Source organism: Gymnoscopelus braueri, assembly GCF_963280865.1.
Source record: "Gymnoscopelus braueri genome assembly, chromosome: 7".
Lineage (NCBI taxonomy): Eukaryota > Metazoa > Chordata > Actinopteri > Myctophiformes > Myctophidae > Gymnoscopelus > Gymnoscopelus braueri.
In genome coordinates, this window is record NC_137608.1 from 30,034,106 (window position 1) to 30,053,728 (window position 19,623).

At 39.9% G+C, this 19,623-nt stretch overlaps 2 protein-coding genes across 6 annotated transcripts in view; one reads left to right on the plus strand and one right to left on the minus strand.

Annotated features, from left to right (window-relative positions):
• Window positions 1-1,215: 1,215 nt before the first annotated feature.
• Window positions 1,216-10,947, plus strand: LOC308088984 (leucine-rich repeat-containing protein 43-like; the record flags this gene model as incomplete). Its single annotated transcript, XM_080433565.1, has 9 exons — window positions 1,216-1,302; window positions 1,494-1,748; window positions 2,276-2,386; window positions 2,830-2,969; window positions 5,514-5,752; window positions 7,012-7,175; window positions 9,188-9,391; window positions 9,570-9,669; window positions 10,793-10,947. 9 exons carry the CDS (start codon window positions 1,216-1,218, stop codon window positions 10,945-10,947), a joined length of 1,455 nt encoding a protein of 484 aa, XP_080289691.1.
• A 2,832-nt stretch (window positions 10,948-13,779) lies between these two features.
• The window catches only part of clip1a (CAP-GLY domain containing linker protein 1a), a 34,178-nt gene continuing 28,334 nt past the window's right edge, over window positions 13,780-19,623 (minus strand). For 3 of the 5 annotated variants that reach the window (XM_080433041.1, XM_080433042.1, XM_080433043.1), the window contains exons 22-26: window positions 18,397-18,502; window positions 18,106-18,256; window positions 17,891-17,943; window positions 15,564-15,691; window positions 13,780-14,787 (exon numbers count right to left, since the gene is read on the minus strand). In XM_080433041.1, coding sequence (XP_080289167.1) covers window positions 14,559-14,787; window positions 15,564-15,691; window positions 17,891-17,943; window positions 18,106-18,256; window positions 18,397-18,502 — 667 coding nt within the window. In that variant the 3' untranslated portion in view covers window positions 13,780-14,558. The remainder of the gene's footprint in view (window positions 14,788-15,563; window positions 15,692-17,890; window positions 17,944-18,105; window positions 18,257-18,396; window positions 18,503-19,623) is intronic. The other 2 variants (XM_080433044.1, XM_080433045.1) reach the window with 2 other exon arrangements.

Genomic DNA, 19,623 nt, shown 5'->3' on the forward strand with positions numbered 1-19,623 from the left:
GAATAAAGTTATCCATATAATTTGAGCAACATTTATAGTAGTTAGTCAGCTGTATTAAAAAGCCTAAACCTACAGTGAAAATGTGAGTAATGTAATTCATTTATTAACATTACTGTACGTGTTTTTTTCTCTTCACTGTTAAAAAAATACCAAAAGGAAAGCACTATGTGGTGACTTAGCTACATATTCCATTTCTCCTTGTTCTAATTGAGCTGAGAGACGAGAAAGTGTCGCAGACATTTGCATCAGTACAGTAAACCAAGCAGGAGCCCTGCAGAAGAAAGATTATTTGGATAACTGGAACTAGTTTGTGTCAGCCACAAACTATGTCCTGCTAAACTAGAATCAGCTTCAAGACGTCAAGATATGTTATTACATAATAATAAATACATACAATAAAAGTCCTTTTATTTTGACTACTGCTTACCTTGAAGGAGATGCATGATGCAATTTGTTCTTGTGAATCGATGCCCACCCGATGTGTGAGCTTATGAATTTGGCCATATTCGCAGTATATGCCAAGAAAGATGGGACTTGTCATGTTAGCGGTAGATGACATGCGTGGCATTATCATCAAAATGATCATTGTCATGGCAAATCTGATGTTAATCAGATGACAAAATCTGCTAACCAAAGTTAATTATGTAAATCCTACTCAGACCAGTTGTAACAACACAAAATGTTAACATTAGGAAATTGGCAGAGAAATTATATTTATTATGCTACACCTACACTAGATATCATGCTCTCAGTACAAGGGGAAAACATCTAAAGACCCATGTTTTCCATTAAAGTTTGTTTCAGGTTTAAAACATATTTTTTATTACATTTTCTCCAAAATGTTTCTTTCAGGTCAGATTATTATTATTTTATTTTATTTTATTTTATAATATAATTGGTTGCCCATGTCTAGATGCTCAGTTGATATGATTTTGTTTAGTTAAAGTTCCTGCTGCTTTCCAAACTAGTCTACAAAATAGACTGGTCTCAAGGCAGGGGGAAATGGTGTAATGTTCCTGGTGTTTTTGCTCTCTAGAAGTTGCCAGGCAACCTAAAGCCAATTGTAAACAGCCAACGGAGGTCCTTTGAATGACTGATCAACTCTGTTAAGACTTTCTAAATTAAAAAGATAGATGTAAACTGTGTTTCGGACTGCATTTGTGGGATAAGGGGACAAGTTGGAATGAACTATCTGTGTCCAACTCGGATACAGATATGGATTCTCAGATGCTCTCTTCTGTGTTGGAAAAGCAGCTTCACAGCCTCTGCCTGAACGACTTTCCTTGTGGACATGGCAGTTGGGTGAGTCAATTACATTTTGTGACATTTTCCAGATTAGAACTGATACAAGCCTCTGTGGAAAATGTGTATCCATTGGGTCAGAATTATTATTAGTACAATGCAAATGTGTTAATTGTACTGTAGCATACTTTTCTCTTCACCAGAATGAAATACAATTTAGTATTAGTAAAAATGTGTGGCTTTGTTCACAGAAGGCCACCAGTAGCTTATTTGAAGAGCAGAGCTGGGGCTACACAGAGCAAGATGAGGGCCGGGAGGGAGCAGATAAAGAGGGCCAAGAGGCCCTCGTTGATTTACTGACCTGCCCCCACTCCCCATGGCAACATAAAGGATCATGGAGCCCTCAAGTTCCCGGCTTGAGACAGCTGTCTGTACAAAGATGTGAATGCCTTCATGACAACTTAATTTACAACTATTTTCGTACCCTACGCATAATAGACAAGGGAGTGAGTATGCCAATTTTCTCTCCTCTCCCAGAATTTTGGCACTTTAAATTGGCAAGTTAACCACTCTAAACCTGGCCTATTTTGGTCATGTCATTATAGGTGAAAAATGTACGATCTACAAGCTCACAAGCTCAATCTGTGAGCTTGTAGATCGGTTATTTTCCCTATTTGTTCACTGACGTATTTAGGACTTAATTGGCTAACCCTATGGCCAAGATCTGCATGGCACTCATATTTATGATAATCTACACAACAGTTAATGATGTGGTCTATTTAATTATGTAAAAGCATGTACGTCCCAATTTTTTTATTAAATTAATTTAAATTTAAATTTAAATGCTAGGTGCAGGGCAGAAGCGAACAACAGTGAAAGAATCCACACACTGGAATATGCTCAGATCTTATTTAATTGTATCACTGCTACTCAAATTAGAAATCACTGAAACTCACTTCATATTTCCCACCTTTTCAAAAAGGATGATACTTTGTATTTGACCCTTGTCCGTTTCTTTGTATGTATTTAACAGGTATTCATCATTGATGATGGCCTGTTAAAGTTCTCTAACCTAGAGGAATTGGTGCTAAGCGCCAACAAAATCTCTGAAGTCCGAGCAGAGCATCTCCCCTGCTCTTTGAGAGTGAGTCACAGTTCAACATAAGGTTGTTAAGGTTTACTTGAATGATGTTGGTGAAAAATAATCCACTTAATCAAATGGAGAAAGAATGACTATCACCGGAAATCAAGTTCACAGTGTTTGGGTGATGTGGATGGTGTGTGTCTGCATGTGTTTAATTTAAACCCACTACAAATGCCTTCTAAATCAGTAGTTCTCACACAAGATTTTTCAATAATGTTCAAAAATAGCAGATGTACAAGCTTGTATATCTGCTATTTTTAAGCTTGTATATCTGCTATTTTTGAATAGCCAACGCAAACATCTGAAATGACACAGATGCTTATTTTAATGTGTAAAAGTAACAAATTATGTCCTTTTTAGTTTGTTTTTAGTACATCAATTCCATTTAATCTCATTCATCTGCAAGAATCCTATTCTTTATTGTTGTTGTTTTTCCTTCAAAGGTTTTGGAGCTTTATGCCAACCAGGTGTCGAGTCTTAAAGGTCTAACTCACCACCAATGTCCTGAATTGCATCATCTGGGGCTTGGTTCAAACAGACTGGGTTCCCAGGAAGATATCCAGTACTTTACAGGAGCATTCTGGTGAGTCGTCACAGACATGAAGGCAAATTAAGTTTTTAAGGCCTGAAGTTAGGTAAAACTGCCTTGGGGTTGTCAGTTAGTGCTGAATTTGAACACAATACAACTAGTGTAGAGGCTTCATGAGAGGACAATGCCTTTTGCTCACAACTATAAAACAACACATACTATGAATCGGCAATGTTGGCAGCCACAAATTTCAAATGTACAAAATATTAGAGGTCATTTTTCCGCTTTTTTGTCAATGACACCCAGTTTCTAAACATGTAATACTGTCTTGCTATTTGAGTTTCTTCTGATTGCCTAAATTAAAGTCTTTATGATTTCCTCCACACTAGACATGTGACATTGCTGATCACCATTTTCTTTTAATTTTGAGTGTAATGTTTTCGGTGTTCACGAAAAAAAAATCCACTATACGAAATAAATGGTTAAGACCATTGAAGCAGACCATTGAAGCAGATTGAAACACACACACACACACACACACACACACACACACACACACTCACATGCACGCACACACACACATGCACGCACGCACGCACGCACGCACACGCACACGCGCACGCACACACACACACACACACACACACACACACACACACACACACACACACACACACTCTGTATGTCCTGTGTCAGAGGACAGAAAGCCAGTTTGCGTAAGACAGTTGAAATAGAAAAAGATTTCCAATCTCTTATTTATTGTTTATTTATTGCAGCTTACTAGTACATACACCTGCAAGTGAATGGCAGTCTGTAGGCCTGTGGTGGTGACATTCTACAACATCCTGGTTGTGTCTACACAACACATATACATTTTCAATGGTGGATTTCCTTCTCCAAAGTGCTTTACACTGCGCATTTCATTCACTCCCCAACGGTGGAGGAAACCATGCAAGTCACCTGCTCATCAGGAGCAGTTCTTGCTCAACAACACTTTCATGCAGCCAGGAGGAGACTGGTATTGAACCAGGATCCTTCCGATTCCAAGACAGCCACTCAACCACCTGAGCCACTGCTGTGTACAGGCCGGCAATCAACCTACAGTAGCCTGGAATCAGAAGAATCACTTCAAGAGGAGACTCTTCCTGGCAGAGCTTGGGCAAGTTTTGGTAACTGCTCTAATTCAATGGCACCACCACCATCCCTGTGAGGAGTGTGCAGCCCCCAGTCGCTCCTCTCCCCAACAAGGACAGAAAAGGAAGAGGTGCAAGCTCTATGGCACTATAGAGACAGTAAAACCAGCCATATATGCCACAAACCCCATGCCTGCCAGGACTGTTCATGTTGATGCTTTGTGCATAATATGTACAGATTATGGTCTTTACAATACATTTTCATTTAGAAACACATTTTCAATGTCTGTTCTTTGTATATTCACTAGAATACTCAGGCCACTCGTTGAAGACATTAATGATTTATGGCTTTTGGGTTAAATGTCAGTGTTCCCAGTAACTGAAATAAGAGGGGGTGCAGCGAACACTGGAGGAAGGTTGCGATGATGCGATACGATGCGATAGTGTCTCGCTCAGTGGCCTGAGCCTCCAAAATAATCATACTAGAACTGAGGACCCCCCACCCTTGACAAGCACTTGGAATTGTATGAGTTGACGCATTCAATTTTGTGTGACTCTATTCCACAGATAAATATTGTGAAAATACCCGAGCTTGTAGATCGGCAACATTTTTGCCTCTTTCTTATATTATTTGACAATTTGGCCAATGTTGGACAATTTTTTATTGTATAGTTTGTTGATGACTTGATGACTTTTGATGCAGTAATGGTCTTTTTATATTCATTTAGGCATTAAAAAGGTCTTAAAAGTCCTTAAATTGTCACTTCACTGTCATCTGGGGACCCCCCCCCTGGAGTGTTGCTAGCTCCGCTAATGTGTCTACGTAGGTGGTGCACCTCATTCTGCTCCTAGCTGTGCCTATGTTGGCTCCCACAGCGTCAGTACGCTCGCCACCAGTTCTGGGTGCCACACACAGTGACCAGCAAGCCTCATTCTTCTCTCCCTGACCTTGTCCAAGACCCAAGAGGCAGTCCAGGCACTGAGATATTTGAAATCCTCGACTACCTCGAGCACCATCCCGCTGGCAGAAGCAATGGTTTGTCCTCCTTGTTCAAAGCCATTACTTTTGGTTTCTTGACATTGAACTTGAGGCCGATCTTGCTGCACTCCAGTTTCCTTCCTTTCTCTGCAGTGTCCGAGACCAGGGCAATGTAATCTGCACAGTCAAGGTTGGTGATCGCGATGGATATGCCTGGCTTCTGTCTCTGGACCAGCGTGAACCCCAGTGTCTCCTCCCTGCCACTGATTGTGGTTAGAGGAAGGTTAACTATTGCACGAAAGTGGAGAAAATAACAATTACAATTTCAATTTATTCCTGTGGAACTGTTTAAAATATTTAACCCATACTCAGATGTTTACAGATGTGTAAGATACAGTTGTACAATAACAAGGTGGTCATGCTCTCTCCAAACGTGTTTATTCACCTCTATCAACGAATTTCAATAAGTTTCTATATCAATTTCAGGCCAAAGCTAGTATCACTGGACCTGAGTTGGTGCGAGTTTCAGGTACAGCAAGCCCTGGTGGATGCCTTAACTACCCTACCATGCCTCAGGACACTGGTGCTTGAAGGGAACCCTCTTACCCTGACACCTTCCTACCCAGGCTTCATCGTGGACAGTCTCTCATCACTTTTTTACCTTGATGCTTCACTGATCACCCCAGAAGACCGGCATAATTTCAAAGGCCTTGCCAAAATGAGAAGTAAGACCAATCAGCATTGCATGTTTATTACATGTTCTGAGTATAAAATAATAGTATAGATTAAACTAGAACTGTTCAGTGATATCAGTGATAAGTCCCATATTTTGTATTCACATACTAACTGGTTGAGCCAAGACCCTTTGTCTCTCTCTTTTTTACCACAGCTATTTTCATTTCCTCATAGCTTTGTCACAAGCACAAAGAAAGGCTACACTAAAATGATCATTTTCAACTAAACCAGAGAATATCACTCCTCTTTGACTGATCAATCTATATGTCACAGGGAAAATGGCATTCCAGGGAAATTGACAGGGGAGCGCTTGTTTTATAGGCACGGGGCGGTGCTGCGAGGCGGGGCTTTGATGCGAGGACGACGACCACAACAGCATACTAACCAGGAAGCTACGCTAGGGGAACGCTGAAAATAAAATGGATAATATGAGAGAAATACTCAAGTAAAGTACGAATACCTCAAAATTGTACTTGAGTAAATCTACTTTGTTACTTTGCACCACTAGTACAAGCCTCAGTGGCGCACTTCGATAATCATTGGACTCCCCACCCACTACCACTGGGAGCCGGGGTTTGACTCCAGCTTGGGACATTACTTTTTCAAACAACCGCGGACTACTTTTTTTTCGCTGATAAAGTATAGTTTTGGACCATGACGGAAGGCGCTCCGACTTAGCAGACCTTGAGGCCGAGGAGTCGCGCCCGAGCGCCTCCGGGCGCGAGTGCCCGCGACGACCGGCCGATGGTCTGCTAGTCGACTTAAGCGCCGTCCGAGTTATGTACCGATAGGCACAGAATCGTAAATGATGTTGTGTGGGGACTGCGTTTGCCCCAAGTGCCACTCACTGCACTAACATAGCCCGCCAGGCCCGCCCCCTGGAGTGTGTGTGTGTGTGTGTGTGTGTGTGTGTGTGTGTGTGTGTGTGTGTGTGTGTGTGTGTGTGTATGTGTGTGTACACGCGCGCGTGTGCGCATGCGTGTGTGTGCGTGCTGGTTTGTGCATGCGTGCGTGTGTGGTGTGGGGCTCATGTCTGGCTTGCATTGCCCTCTAGCGTTGATTCTACAGAATTGCATGAGGGGCATGAAAACAAGCGTACCCCTTTCAATTTCCCTGGAATGCCATTTCCCCTGTAACATATACATCAATTAATTTATAAATTCAGTTAAAACTAAGGTGGGGCAGGATTCAACAGTTAGGCCATGTATTTTACCTTTAAACATACATCATGGTCACTCTCTTTTAACAGAGTTCATCGTGGACCAGGCTGTAGCTACAGTAAGAGTGGGTAGGATCAGAGGAATCTCAGATCCTCATTTATCTGTGGATGAGAACACCCCAGAATACCCTGCCATCTCTTACAGCTATTTTGTTACATACGAGTTCCTGAGTGACCAACCATCTTCTGACACGGTAACCCTTCCCACATTTGCCTTGAACTATTTAAGTGCTTTTGTATTGTATTTTGTGATGACAGGGGTTCCCTTATATTGATAGTTAACATTGTGGGACAATGTTCAACTTGATTTTGTTGATGTGGAAAGTCAAAGCATATAGCGGAAAGTGGGGAGATCAAAGAGAGAATAAATGTCTTGAGTCACATAAAATATTAACGATTAGATGGAAATTAAAATGTTATTTGTATGAGTTATCCTAACCTTTGCTATATTTTTTTCTTCTTGTGATCATCTTTTTCCTATAGCCAGGCAAATGTGACTCTGAATCATTATTTGACAAGGTTGCAACCATATCGCATACAAAGGAAGTTGATGTCACTGATATTTACCAAAAATCAAGCAAGAATTATGAACAAATGTCAAATACTAACAATCCAGCGTTGAATATGGAATCTAGAGGAATTACGCATGATACACCGCCTGGTAATTATTTATTTTTATTTATGCTGCACTCTTCAGAGGCCATCTAATTTAGCAGCTTTTTATTTTTATTGTGTTAATGTAAGACCTTATATTGCATGAAACACCCAGTAACATTGATACCAGGAAGGAAAATAATAATAATAGTAATAAGCTTATAGATGAATGCTGAGAGATGGGCAAGTTACACTCAATATTTGCTGCTTTTTAGTTAATAGCGTGCTAAAAGAGAAGAGAAATTATTGTATTTTGAGATAATTTGGTTAATGTATCCTTATTGTAGCATTGTGATTCAGGGTGAGTTTTCTGTTATAGACTGTCCATTTTCTGTACACTTATGGCTAGACAGACAGTAGACTGACCATTATGCAACATTGTAGCCTAATCTGCTCTAACTTGGTTAGAGCAGATTAGGCTACAATGTTGCATAACATTCATGACATTTGTTTGCTTGTGTTATTTATTTGTATACATTCTGTATTTCCCCACTCTCAATGGCCTCCTCTGGTTCTATTTCATATAGTGTTGAGACATAGTACATCAAAGCTTACGTGGGCAGAGTGCATGGACTTCCTCCATGCACGTTCTTTCATTGTGGGTGATCTTGGTTCCTTGAAGAGATTCCTAAATGAAGGAATTTGGCTTAGGATAGAGGAGGAAAAGGTACAGCATATTAGGTTTGAGCTGTGATAACATTCATATGGCATGGAATGATATACTGTTATATGATTATGTTAATCTTTCACATTTTAGGTCCTTTCATGGCCTGCACCTTCTTTAGAAGTCCCATTGACCAAACCCACCCAAAGCCAGAAAGACAAGAAAGCAACAAAAGGGAAAGAAGTGAGGTTATTATACTGTTATATTATCACTAGCATAGCATCCAGCTATGCTACATGCATAGCTGGTATTACATTTGTAGGGGCCATCAATACAGCTAAAGTGGTATTTGACCCTAAAAAGAACACTGAAGATTGAAACACATGAATGGGCACATCTAAAAGACATCTGAAAATATAGCTACTCCCCTTTAATAGGGTGCTTTTCAATAATCATGCAAAGCATATGAATGTCGTTTTCTGGATAGCAAATATCAGTGTGAACTCCTAGCGAAATGCTCCCAAAGACTTGAGTGTCGTTTGACCAAAGAACTGCACATGGAGATATGATGAGATGTGGTGGGCCCTGGGCAGTGCGATATTGGTGGCTGTATGTGGGAGAAGGACACCAAATGACCTGGCAAAACGTTCCACTGTGGGGGTAGAGTGATATTGCTGTTCCGACCATAGAGATGTTGTACAGTTTTTACTTTATTTGTCACATACTGTATCATCTATCATGTTAGTGTGGCAGACTCTGCCAAAGTGTGCTACAAATAACATCCAAAATAGTAGCTACAAAACAGGCCAATAATACAAGCTCTAGCAGGCAAGATAATAAAATAGTGTTTTAAAAGGTTTAATACAGGTACGGTACAAGTAGATCACAATCAGGATGAAAGGATCAGCTTCAAGTTATTTTATCAGATGATTTTGAAATTGTGCCCAGGCTCCAGTCAAAGCCAGCTCCAAAGACAGAAAGAAGAAGTGTGTAATTGACATGGTCCAGGATGCCCCCATCAGAACAGTCCTCAGGTCTGTCCATGTCCCTCTCCAGGACCTGGTCAAACAAAGTCAGAAAGTTGGCATTGTGGGTGACCTTGGTGTCCTGGTCACAGAGCCCAGCATGAGGGCTGTGGAACCAGTGGAAAAGGTAGGTGGAACACTGTTAATGTGTACACATACTGTAAATTTGGAGTACAATGCCAAAACATGTCACTTTGTCATTTTTTAATTATTACAATTATAAAAGGTCTAGATATAAAGCTAGTAAAAAAAGAAAAAAAGCCAAGACAAGTTGATTTAAATTTCCCAACGCTATGTCCTTTTAGGATTCAGCAAAGAGAATCAAAGATGACAAAAAGAAGGACAAGAAATCCAAGTCAGGCAGAGACAGCACCGTTGGACAGAAGAATACACCAGTTCCCAAAGGTGAGCATAAATAAACCCAGGCTCCTTTATGCATGCGCTCAGAGCACAAGTTCACATCATAAGACATCTCCAAATTTGTATTCATCACCATCCAATCTCATCAGTTTGGGACCTGTCACAAAACGATTCATTTTTCTTTACTTTAAGTTAATCTTAGAGGAACAAAGACATCTTGTATTTCTAGTCAAAACAATCACTCAAACTTGGAACTTTCTGGAATCAGAGATAGCTTTTAAATTCTTGTTTGTGTATAGAACACAATAAGGACATTTGATTTATCAGATTATCTTGCTTTTTAAAGTAGAACTTGTACACAACCATGACCAAGACCAGTGGTGGACAAAGTACTCAACTCCAGTACTTGAGTCAAAGTATAGATACTCCTGGTCAAATAGTACCAGAGTTTGCCTTTGAAAATACACATGTATTCAAAATTACATGCTTTTAAAAATGCTATTCAAACGTACAAATTACAAAGTACTTTTTCTTTAATATCAATGCATTGCTGTACTGAAATTTAGACATTTCCCCCCAAAATTCCAATACATTTCAAAAATGCAATATTAGTCTTTAAAATGTAGTGGAGTGAAAGTCATAAGTATCCACACATACAAATACTCAAGTACAGATACTCAAAATATTTACTTAAGTACAGTACTCTGTGTACTTAGTTATTGTCCAGCATTGGCCAAGACTTTCTCTTGGCTGTTGACATCAAAGATCAGGGAATTCTAATGAAATACACTCTCAGATTTTAAAATACATTCAGTGAATTTATTGTAATGGCAGTGGTACGGCAGTGGCATTTCCATTCACATTCATTCATTTGATTTCCTTGCAATATACTATAGGTAAGGCTATTAAATATTGCATTATAGAATGGGTGATGTCGCTCCATGGCACTGGCATTGTTATAGAGCCAGCTTATCCAATCCATTATTGATAACCAATAGTTTATTTAATTGGCATTTTATAATAATAAAAATAAGTGTTATTAGTTAGAATTTCAAACTTTGTCAAAGCAGAAATGGAGGGTACATATAAAAGGCTTGTACTGTACCTTATCCTTTGATATTTCCTCATACAATGTTTCTCAGTTGAAACAACTCATTTTCCTGTATAGGTAAAGGCAAAGGACTAAAGGAAAGTGAGGCTGATGTCCGCATAGAGGACTCTGCAGCTCCCATCCAACATGAAACGTTAAGTGTGGAGTTCACGGTGCAGCTTGAGAAATGGCAGTCAGCATCTGAAGCCCATCAACTACTTTTGCCACAATAATGTGCTCTTCCAGTATTACTACTTAAAGCAGCAATAAGTAACTTTCCTCCTCTACCCCAGATTAGAACCTGGTTTCCTGCTTAAGTGCTGACATTTTTACCATTGAGATAGGTGAGCCGGCCTGCTTGCCCCGGGGGATAAATTGAATCTTGACCATCAGGTCAGAATTCGTGTCAGATCCTGTGTCTAGGTGAGACATGACCTTTGACTCGATCTAAACGTCTCAATAGAAGAGCAGGGAGACAAAATACAACCACCACAATTGTGTAAGTTATATTGTATTAACATACTCTACCATACAGATTGGACAAAATGTAATTGTATTTGTTAAAAAAAGAGGCTTTCATGTTTTTGTTAGGGGTTGAGTCTTGAGTGTCATGCTCAGGGACACTTCAACATACAGCCAGGACTGTGAGACAACGTCATTCAGGCCAGATTAAAGATAGACTTGGGGGGGGTCAATTTATGCCCTATTGTTTTAGAGATCAAAGAAGCTCACCTTGAATTCAAGATTTTGAGCCCTAAATTCTGTATGCACTTGCCTACCTTCCCAAAGCTGTATTCCAAAATTTGTCATTCCTGCCCCTTTCATCTCCTGAAGCCTATTTTATGCCCCGTACACGAAAAGAACCGATTTTACGCATGAACGCATTATTAGATTAAAAATCTGTCCTTAATGGCAGTGGTTCTCAAAGTCGGGTCCAAAGAAAAATGTGTTAATATAGGATCAAAATCTGTTTAAACCACTTTAACCCTACATACTGTACATTGGCTATTTGAAAATAGCCAATCTACAAGCTCACAATGCTATACAATACGATGCGTTTTGAACTTGTAGATCTGCTATTTGAAATGTTTTATTTTAATTAAAATGTCTAATATTTTCAAAAACCACTGCTTTACGGCAAGTGACACAATTGTGCAACGGGGAGTATAAATTAAGATTTACCCAGGAAGTAACGAGGGACACAATAACTTGTTGGTAGGGCACATTTTGTGCCTTTGCATGTCTCCCCTTTTGTTACAAACCTGAGCCAGTTGCAGTGGTGGACAAAGTACAGTATATTCAAGCAAATACTCAAGTATTCAAAACTACAAATTCTAAAATACATAAACATCCCCCCCCCCACCCTAAACAAAAGATACAACAAAAGAAATAAGAAAAATAAAATAGCTGATCTAAAAGCTCACAATGCACTTTGTGAGCTTGTAGATTGGCTATTTTCATCCCTTCAGTCCCTTCCTAGAAATGAAGTGGGAGTCAAAAGTACAATAATTTGAAATGTAGCGGAGAGAAAGTCATGAGCTTGCAAAACAAAATCTAAACAAAAAAACCCTCCAAAAATGTTTACTTAAGTGCAGTACTCAAAGTAAATATACTTAGTTACTGTCCGCCACTGGTCAGTTGTAACAGTATGAAGATTGCATACATGTATATGTTTTAGTTTTTCCTGAGGGGGATTCTTTATTTTATTTGTTACATAAAACAAAATTCACACAATGATCTGTTCATTTTCTCCTTTTTTCATTGTGTGTCCAATGGACCCTTCGCTAAGCCCCACCCACTCCACTCTGTGACTGGTGGTGCGAGTTAGTCACACCCAGGCCTGGCACAATCTGCTTCTCACCCATTGACTTGCATGTTAAATGACGGCTTTTCCCCTTTAAAATAATCGATCATTTCAGCAGCAAGAGCTTCAAATTCTCTTCTAAATCTAGTCAACAAGGCCTGCAGTATGCTATTGACTGGAAAAATGTGCATGACATTATTTCAATAAGCTAAAAACACGGGAAATGTTAGAGGGAGTAATAGCCATGGATACACGACGGTCGTCTGTCTCGACCATCATGGATAAACTTCAACCTGGTGTTTGCACTTTCTCCATTTACGGCCCGGCCCGTACATCTACAGAAACGTTCATATTTCAAATATAAAGTGTTTATCCCATGGCCACGGATGTTACATTTATGTACGGGCTCTCAAAAGTAACCGTATCATCCGTATAGTTCAATAAAAAGCATTTTAATCTGATCGGTGGCCATTTTCTCCATGTGCTATCAACTGCGTGACCCTATCGGTTGGTAAGTGTATTGCACTCTGATACATTATAACTCCATGAGAAAATGGCCACCGATCGGATTAAAATGCTTTTTATTGAACAATACAGAATATACGGGTACTTTTGAGAGTCCCGTGCATAATTGTAACATCCGTGGCCATAAGGTAAGCACTTTATATTTGAAATTTGAACGTTTATATAGATGTACGGACCGTAAATAGACAAAGTGCAAACACCAGGTTTAAGTTGATCCATGACTGTAACAGGAGTTTTCATTCATTTCAGACTACAGTAGCAGTTAATAAATAGACGAACAAATGAATGTACTTTCACGTGCGGAATCCGAAACAGGCAGCGCTGTGATTCTGAATTTTGTTACGATTACGGTGATTAGTATTATAGACACCACCTGGGCGAGTGAGTCGTGTAACTTAACTTTCCTGACGTTACGCTGTGTATGTGTTCAACAACACAGCCAGCCATGCAGTTTAAGTGCAGATTTCAGCTTGGGAAAAGAACCCTCCAACGGTTTTGGGTACGTGGAATCTGTTGCTGGTTCATATAGTCACCATTGCGTTATCGTGGTATTCTTGCTATTATGTTGCAAATGAATGTGTGTGTGCGGGCGAAATAACATTGACAGCTATGGCAGGTGACGAAAGTTTGCCAGACCTATGCCAGGCTGACAACGGTTGCTAAGCTGGCATTGGACAATCGCTTTTGGGGTGGGGTTTAGCGAAGGGTCCATTCCATGGATGTATATTGTCACTGTCAGGTGGAAACCTGTAGGTCCAAAACCGTTACTTTTCAGGATATAGAAAAAATAACCTGTGTTCAAATAGATCCAATGTAGTTATTTAGTAATACCTTTCATTGGTTAAATATTTATAAAACCCACTTTAAACACTTTTTTCAAAATAGCAGATCTACAACACAATGCGTTGAGCTACTTTTGCGTAACACTCTACGAAGTAGGGCATTAATTTACGAAAACATAAAGGTTTAAATATTCAACCCCAATGTTATGTTAGCAAAATGGTAATATTAGCATTTGTGGAATATAAATAAAAACTTTATTTAATTGGTTGCGCAAACAGACACCTTTTTAATAATCAAGTCATTTACAGTTTCAAATAAACACCTTTTATGATATTACATTACATCCGTCACCCCTTGACATGTGCAAACAATGTTGGGATACTGATAAGTTAACAGATGTGTGGGAGACCTTTCTTTAACTAAAGTATCTTCTCACCCACACTACTGAACATAGCAACACAAACCATTTCCCATGCCCTCCCCATAAAAACCAAAGTCACCCATTTAATTACAATACATTTATATTTGAATTATCTGCACTATGTAAATGTTTGGGGACTGACTTCAAGGAGACAGTTCTCCCATAAGAGCGCTTAAGGGCTGGCTTGGACATTAAAGATGCTTGGCAAAAACAAGCACACAGACGCACACGTTACCAACACGCCCATGGGCACCACATATATTCTAATGTGCAAATATCTTGATTGTGCCAACAATGTTCCTGGGAAGGTTTCAGAAGGTCTGGTCGTCATTACAGGAATCGGTCCAATGGCCAAAGGCCTCACAGATATCGCAGTATGGTCGTTCGTCACCTTTACTGCCATGGTACGTGGTGTGTGGCACTGGCTCTAGCATCTGCATCTGTGTGGGGCAGTCCTCGGTATCGTGGAGGTCCCAGCAGTCGCAGATGTCACAGAACACCCTCGGCGGTTGTTTCTTCTTGATTGGCTCCTTGTTTGAACTGCAAATAGAAGTTGTTGATGCGACTCTCAGTAAAACTACAAAGTGCTGTAAATACAGTATCAATGAAAGTATTGCCATTTCATGTAATACTACCAAAATGTCTGTTTATTTAATTGTGTTTGACAATTCCCACTTGACCATCTCCCCCCCCCCCCCCAATTTAGTCGCCAATACCTGATTCCCCATATGTTGCAGTCCAAATGTTTATGAATAGCTTTTGAAATAAATATATATTTGAAAAAAAAGGGGGGTATTTACCTGTGACCCATAAAAGTGGGTCTGTGACCCATATATAAATCTCAACCCATTGTTTGGGAAACACTGTTCTAGTCCCTTGTCACTGCTTATCTGATTCCCCATGTATTCTAGTCACTAATCACTTGTCATTGCCAACTCCTACAGTTGGGCCAAGGGAGAGCATCGACAATCACGTCTCTCCCCCGGACCGTTACACGTGACCTCAGCGACACTTCTTTTCACATAACAGGGAGCAGTTTCACCAGGACAATGTAATGTAACACATGCAGAGGTACAGTACATCCTACTGTACCCTATCCTACCTCCTAGTTCCACACCCCACTTAACAGGTCCTAAGCCCAATTTTGTGCATATGGATGCCTTGGCCAAATCAGAGGCACCAGAGGATTCAAATCCCTCGTCTCCACCTTGATGGGCAGGAACCTTACACCCTGCGCCACCTGGGCGCCTAATGTCAAATTATTTTAGGGGAAGTTTGAAATAAGTTCATTATTGGATGTAGGACTCTAGGCTCACCCGTCATAGTTATCCAGCTCGTTGCCATTATTCCCGTTCAGAGGAGCCGCCGCCAACGTCTCAAGCTTGCCCTTGAGTTCTTCATTCTTCCGCTGTAGGTCAACGATGACAGTATTCAAGAATTCAACCTGCAAATGACAAAAAGATAACTGCAGCTGTAGAGTAATTGCCTTTTAAAGAAAGAACTTTCACTTTTGAGAAACTTTACTCCTTTCTCTCCATTTTTTTTAACCCTTTCAGACCGAGAACACATCTGTGTCATTTTAAGATTTCTTAGGCTATTCAAAAATAGCAGATCTACAAGCTCGTAGCGCGGCACAGAGTAGCGCGGCACTCTGTGCCGCGCTACGAGCTTGTAGATCTGCTATTTTTGAAAAATTGTGAAAGTGTGCAAATCTTTGAATAAATGTTCTTTTAAAGCGAACATTTGTAACTCAAATATTTGCTTCTGGGGGGTCCCTGGAACAACATATTTTGAGATGGGGTTGGCGGCCAAATATACCACTGATATAGAAACATATGTTTTTCAGAAAACTGTTCGGATTTAGAAAACATTTGTAGAATCGGCCTCAGGTCTTAATGGGTTAAATATAGAATAGATTGTCCAATGCTGTAAACCCAGCTTATTATGTTGCGTATAAATTGGTTGTTAACCAATCAGCAACCTATCCTATTACAAGGACAATGAAAACCACAACAGTGCCTAGACATACAGTATCTGAAATATTAAATAAAACCAAACCCCTAAAGGTGTTTGCACACTGTACAATTTTGGTCATCTTACTCATTCATTGCATCACATATAAATATCTATCAAGCATCAGCTTGTAGATGGCCATCCATGACCCTGTGAAATGAACTACTACTACGTCTGAGACATCACTAAGACGGCCAAAATCGTACAGTGTATGGTCCCTATAAGGCAAAACTATACATCATCACCGTGAGTTTTGTGTGTAATATTGATCCCCGACAGATTGAGTGTCTCAACCTTTAATGCCTCAACAATCTCACACGTCATACATTTTAAAGCTACATATTGCAGAGCTCATGTAGCCTGGGATCCAGCCTGCTTCGCTACGTTCGGCTGACTTTTTTTTCTCTCTTCGCTTCTCAGTCTGGAAATCTCCAAGGGAGGCGGGACATGGCATAAGGTAGGAATCGAACCGTGGCTTCTGATTGGTCTGTGGTGCGGGGCGGGACAAAAAAAAACAGTGTGATCGTTGTGATTCGTCATTCGTTTGAACAACATCCAATCAGCAACGACGTTGCCCAACGTAACATATGTAGTTCCAGTGTAGTTCTGCAAAACGAGTCAATAGGGTGCTCTCCAGACTGAGAAGCGAAGAGAGAAAAAAGTCCGCCGAACGTAGCGAAGCAGGCTGGATACCAGGCTAGAGCTCATGGGCGTCTGAGCCATTATATGGTACATTTTGACCATTATTATTTGACATAATGTTTCGCTTCCGACGCCCACGGTAGCGCCTTAAAGACAGTAAGTGGTTTTACCCACCAAGAAATAATATAAGAAATCTGAACACATCATTTTCAGAATGTGAGAGTGCCTAACTAGAGCCACTGTGATATAAACAGACACACAAACATGCACAAGTGAAGCTGATGAAAAACAGTAACAAACCGCTGCCTGATGGTGGTACTAACATCAGAGACAGGGGAGGAAGAGGGGAAAAGGGGATTTAAGGAATTAAAAAAGGAGGGGGAAAAGAGAAAATTGAGATTTGAATTAGATGGCAGACAGCATAGCAGAGCAAGCCATCACTAACAGAAAATATTGGAGGTATTAAAGAAGTCAATGAAGAGCTTCAGATAGCCTATCATAATAGCACCCAATTCAATTGACATGTCCAATAAATTATTACTGAAATAAAATGAGGGAAGCGGTAACGTTGTGTAGGCAAACTTTTCATCTTTAAAAATCTCATTTTACCTCTGCAATAACAGTGGATTACACATACTCATTTTTGTCTCTTAATCTGAAGATCAACAGTGACTTCAAATGTAATTAAGACACTACATGGCAGACATGTACCGGTAGAATATTTCTGTAAATGGTCCAATGCCACAACACTGAAAAAAATAAACCCCATACCGCTACCCAAAATATGGATATTATATCTTTAAAATATACTAAGTGAGATTGATATATCATGACATGGGAAATCTTATGGGCAAAGGTAGAGAAGCATTTTTCACATGAAGATCTATATGACAAATTAACTTTATAAACTATATCATACACATTTGGTCTGCACCTACATGTAGGACAGGATTATGATTTAGTCAATAGTCATTATCATTATGGATACCTGACTCTCTGCAGTGTCCTTATCTTCCCTCAACTGGTCCAAGACTGCATCACCTAGAAGAATCAACATTCAGTACATTTAAAGATTACCATGAACCCTCAAATAGCATAATAGTTGATTTATTAGCAAACTAAGACAGCAAACATTCTTAGTTATCATCATTGCATAAGGTGCAGAAGAACAATTTTTTGTAGGCCTGAGTTAAAAAGTGTTACCTGTGGGTTTACTGATGGCATCTGATCTTGCAGCCAGGTTTTTCTCCAGGCTGTGAACTTGTTCTCTGAGACGGGCCTTGTCCTTCTCTAAGGCTTGAATAGCACACTGCAGTGTCTTAACTGTGGCACTGTCTTCACGCAATACAGACAGCTGCACATGAAGAAAAACAAAGCAGGTCAATGGTGACAACACCTCTGGCTTATATGATCTGTTACGCCTGCTGAAGGAGTGATTCTGAAACGCTGTAAGGAATCAGTAGCCTAATAACAGAGTGCGTATCCAAGTCTCACCTCATTTGTTAGAGTCTCCAACTCCTGGTTCTTCTCTGATATTAAGGCACTCTTTTTATGTGTTGACTGCTGCTCCTTGTCCAACTTCTTTTTCAAAGAGCTCTCACTATTAAATGCAAAACACATGAGTAAATGGCAGACGTTTACAATCACACTGAAGAGGAGCTCCCAAGCAGGGGAAGAAAATCTGTACCATTTAATCAGAATCTTTGAACTTAGACTTAGCCCCAATTTATCTATGTATAGTGCTAATAGACCATTTGTGCCCGCCACTCCCATATTCTGAGAAATATTGTTAGTTGACAAATATTATAGTTTGACAGCTCGCACATTGATTTGCATTTGATTATCATGGTTTTTCCACATAAAATTATTGCTAATTTTTGGAGACAGAGATAAAAAAATCTCTTCCACATCCTGTTAACAAAACCTGCAGTATGCACTGGAAAAAACGAATAAACTACACAATAAACATAAATAAAATACAGTCAAACGTTTATCACTACCAAAGAAAGATGGATCTACAGCATCTAATATCAATCAACTACGTACCGCACAGTAAGTAAGACGACAAATACAGGTAGTAACAGTTCGTAAATAGACAAACAAATGAATAAACATGTAAACGAGCGGTATGGTACTAACTGCTCCGTCATTATGTGTGTTTAACTCGAACCAGATTCCAATACTCCTTTTGAAAGCCACTGACTGTCTCCATCACAAATACACAACAGCTATCAAAATACAAACGGCTTACATGTGTTTTTAAACATGCTCATACATCTAATAAAGAGTGGTTCACTATGCACCATGCCAACAATGTAACCATGTCAACACATCAGTACCATTGAACATTTTAACGTTTGTTTTATATGATTTGTACCTTTATTACAATTCATTTAATTATAATATTATTGTCATCACCTGGGCGGGTGAGCTGTGTAATTTCACTGACATTAAGCTGTGTGTGTTTAACAGCACAACCTGCATTTGTCAGTGCAGTTTTGAGCTTGGGGAAAGGGATGAAAATACCCCCTCCAACCGCTCTGGATACCTAGAATCACTGTTGCTGGTCCCCCAGCAGCAGCAACGTTTCACCATAGGGTTATTATGGTATTCCCATTCTTTTTATTAATGTTGCCAATTATCGTGTATGCGTGTTACATTGCATGTCAGGCAGCACTTGCTGGCATGGTATGGTGGGCGTTTAGGAAAATAAAGTACACA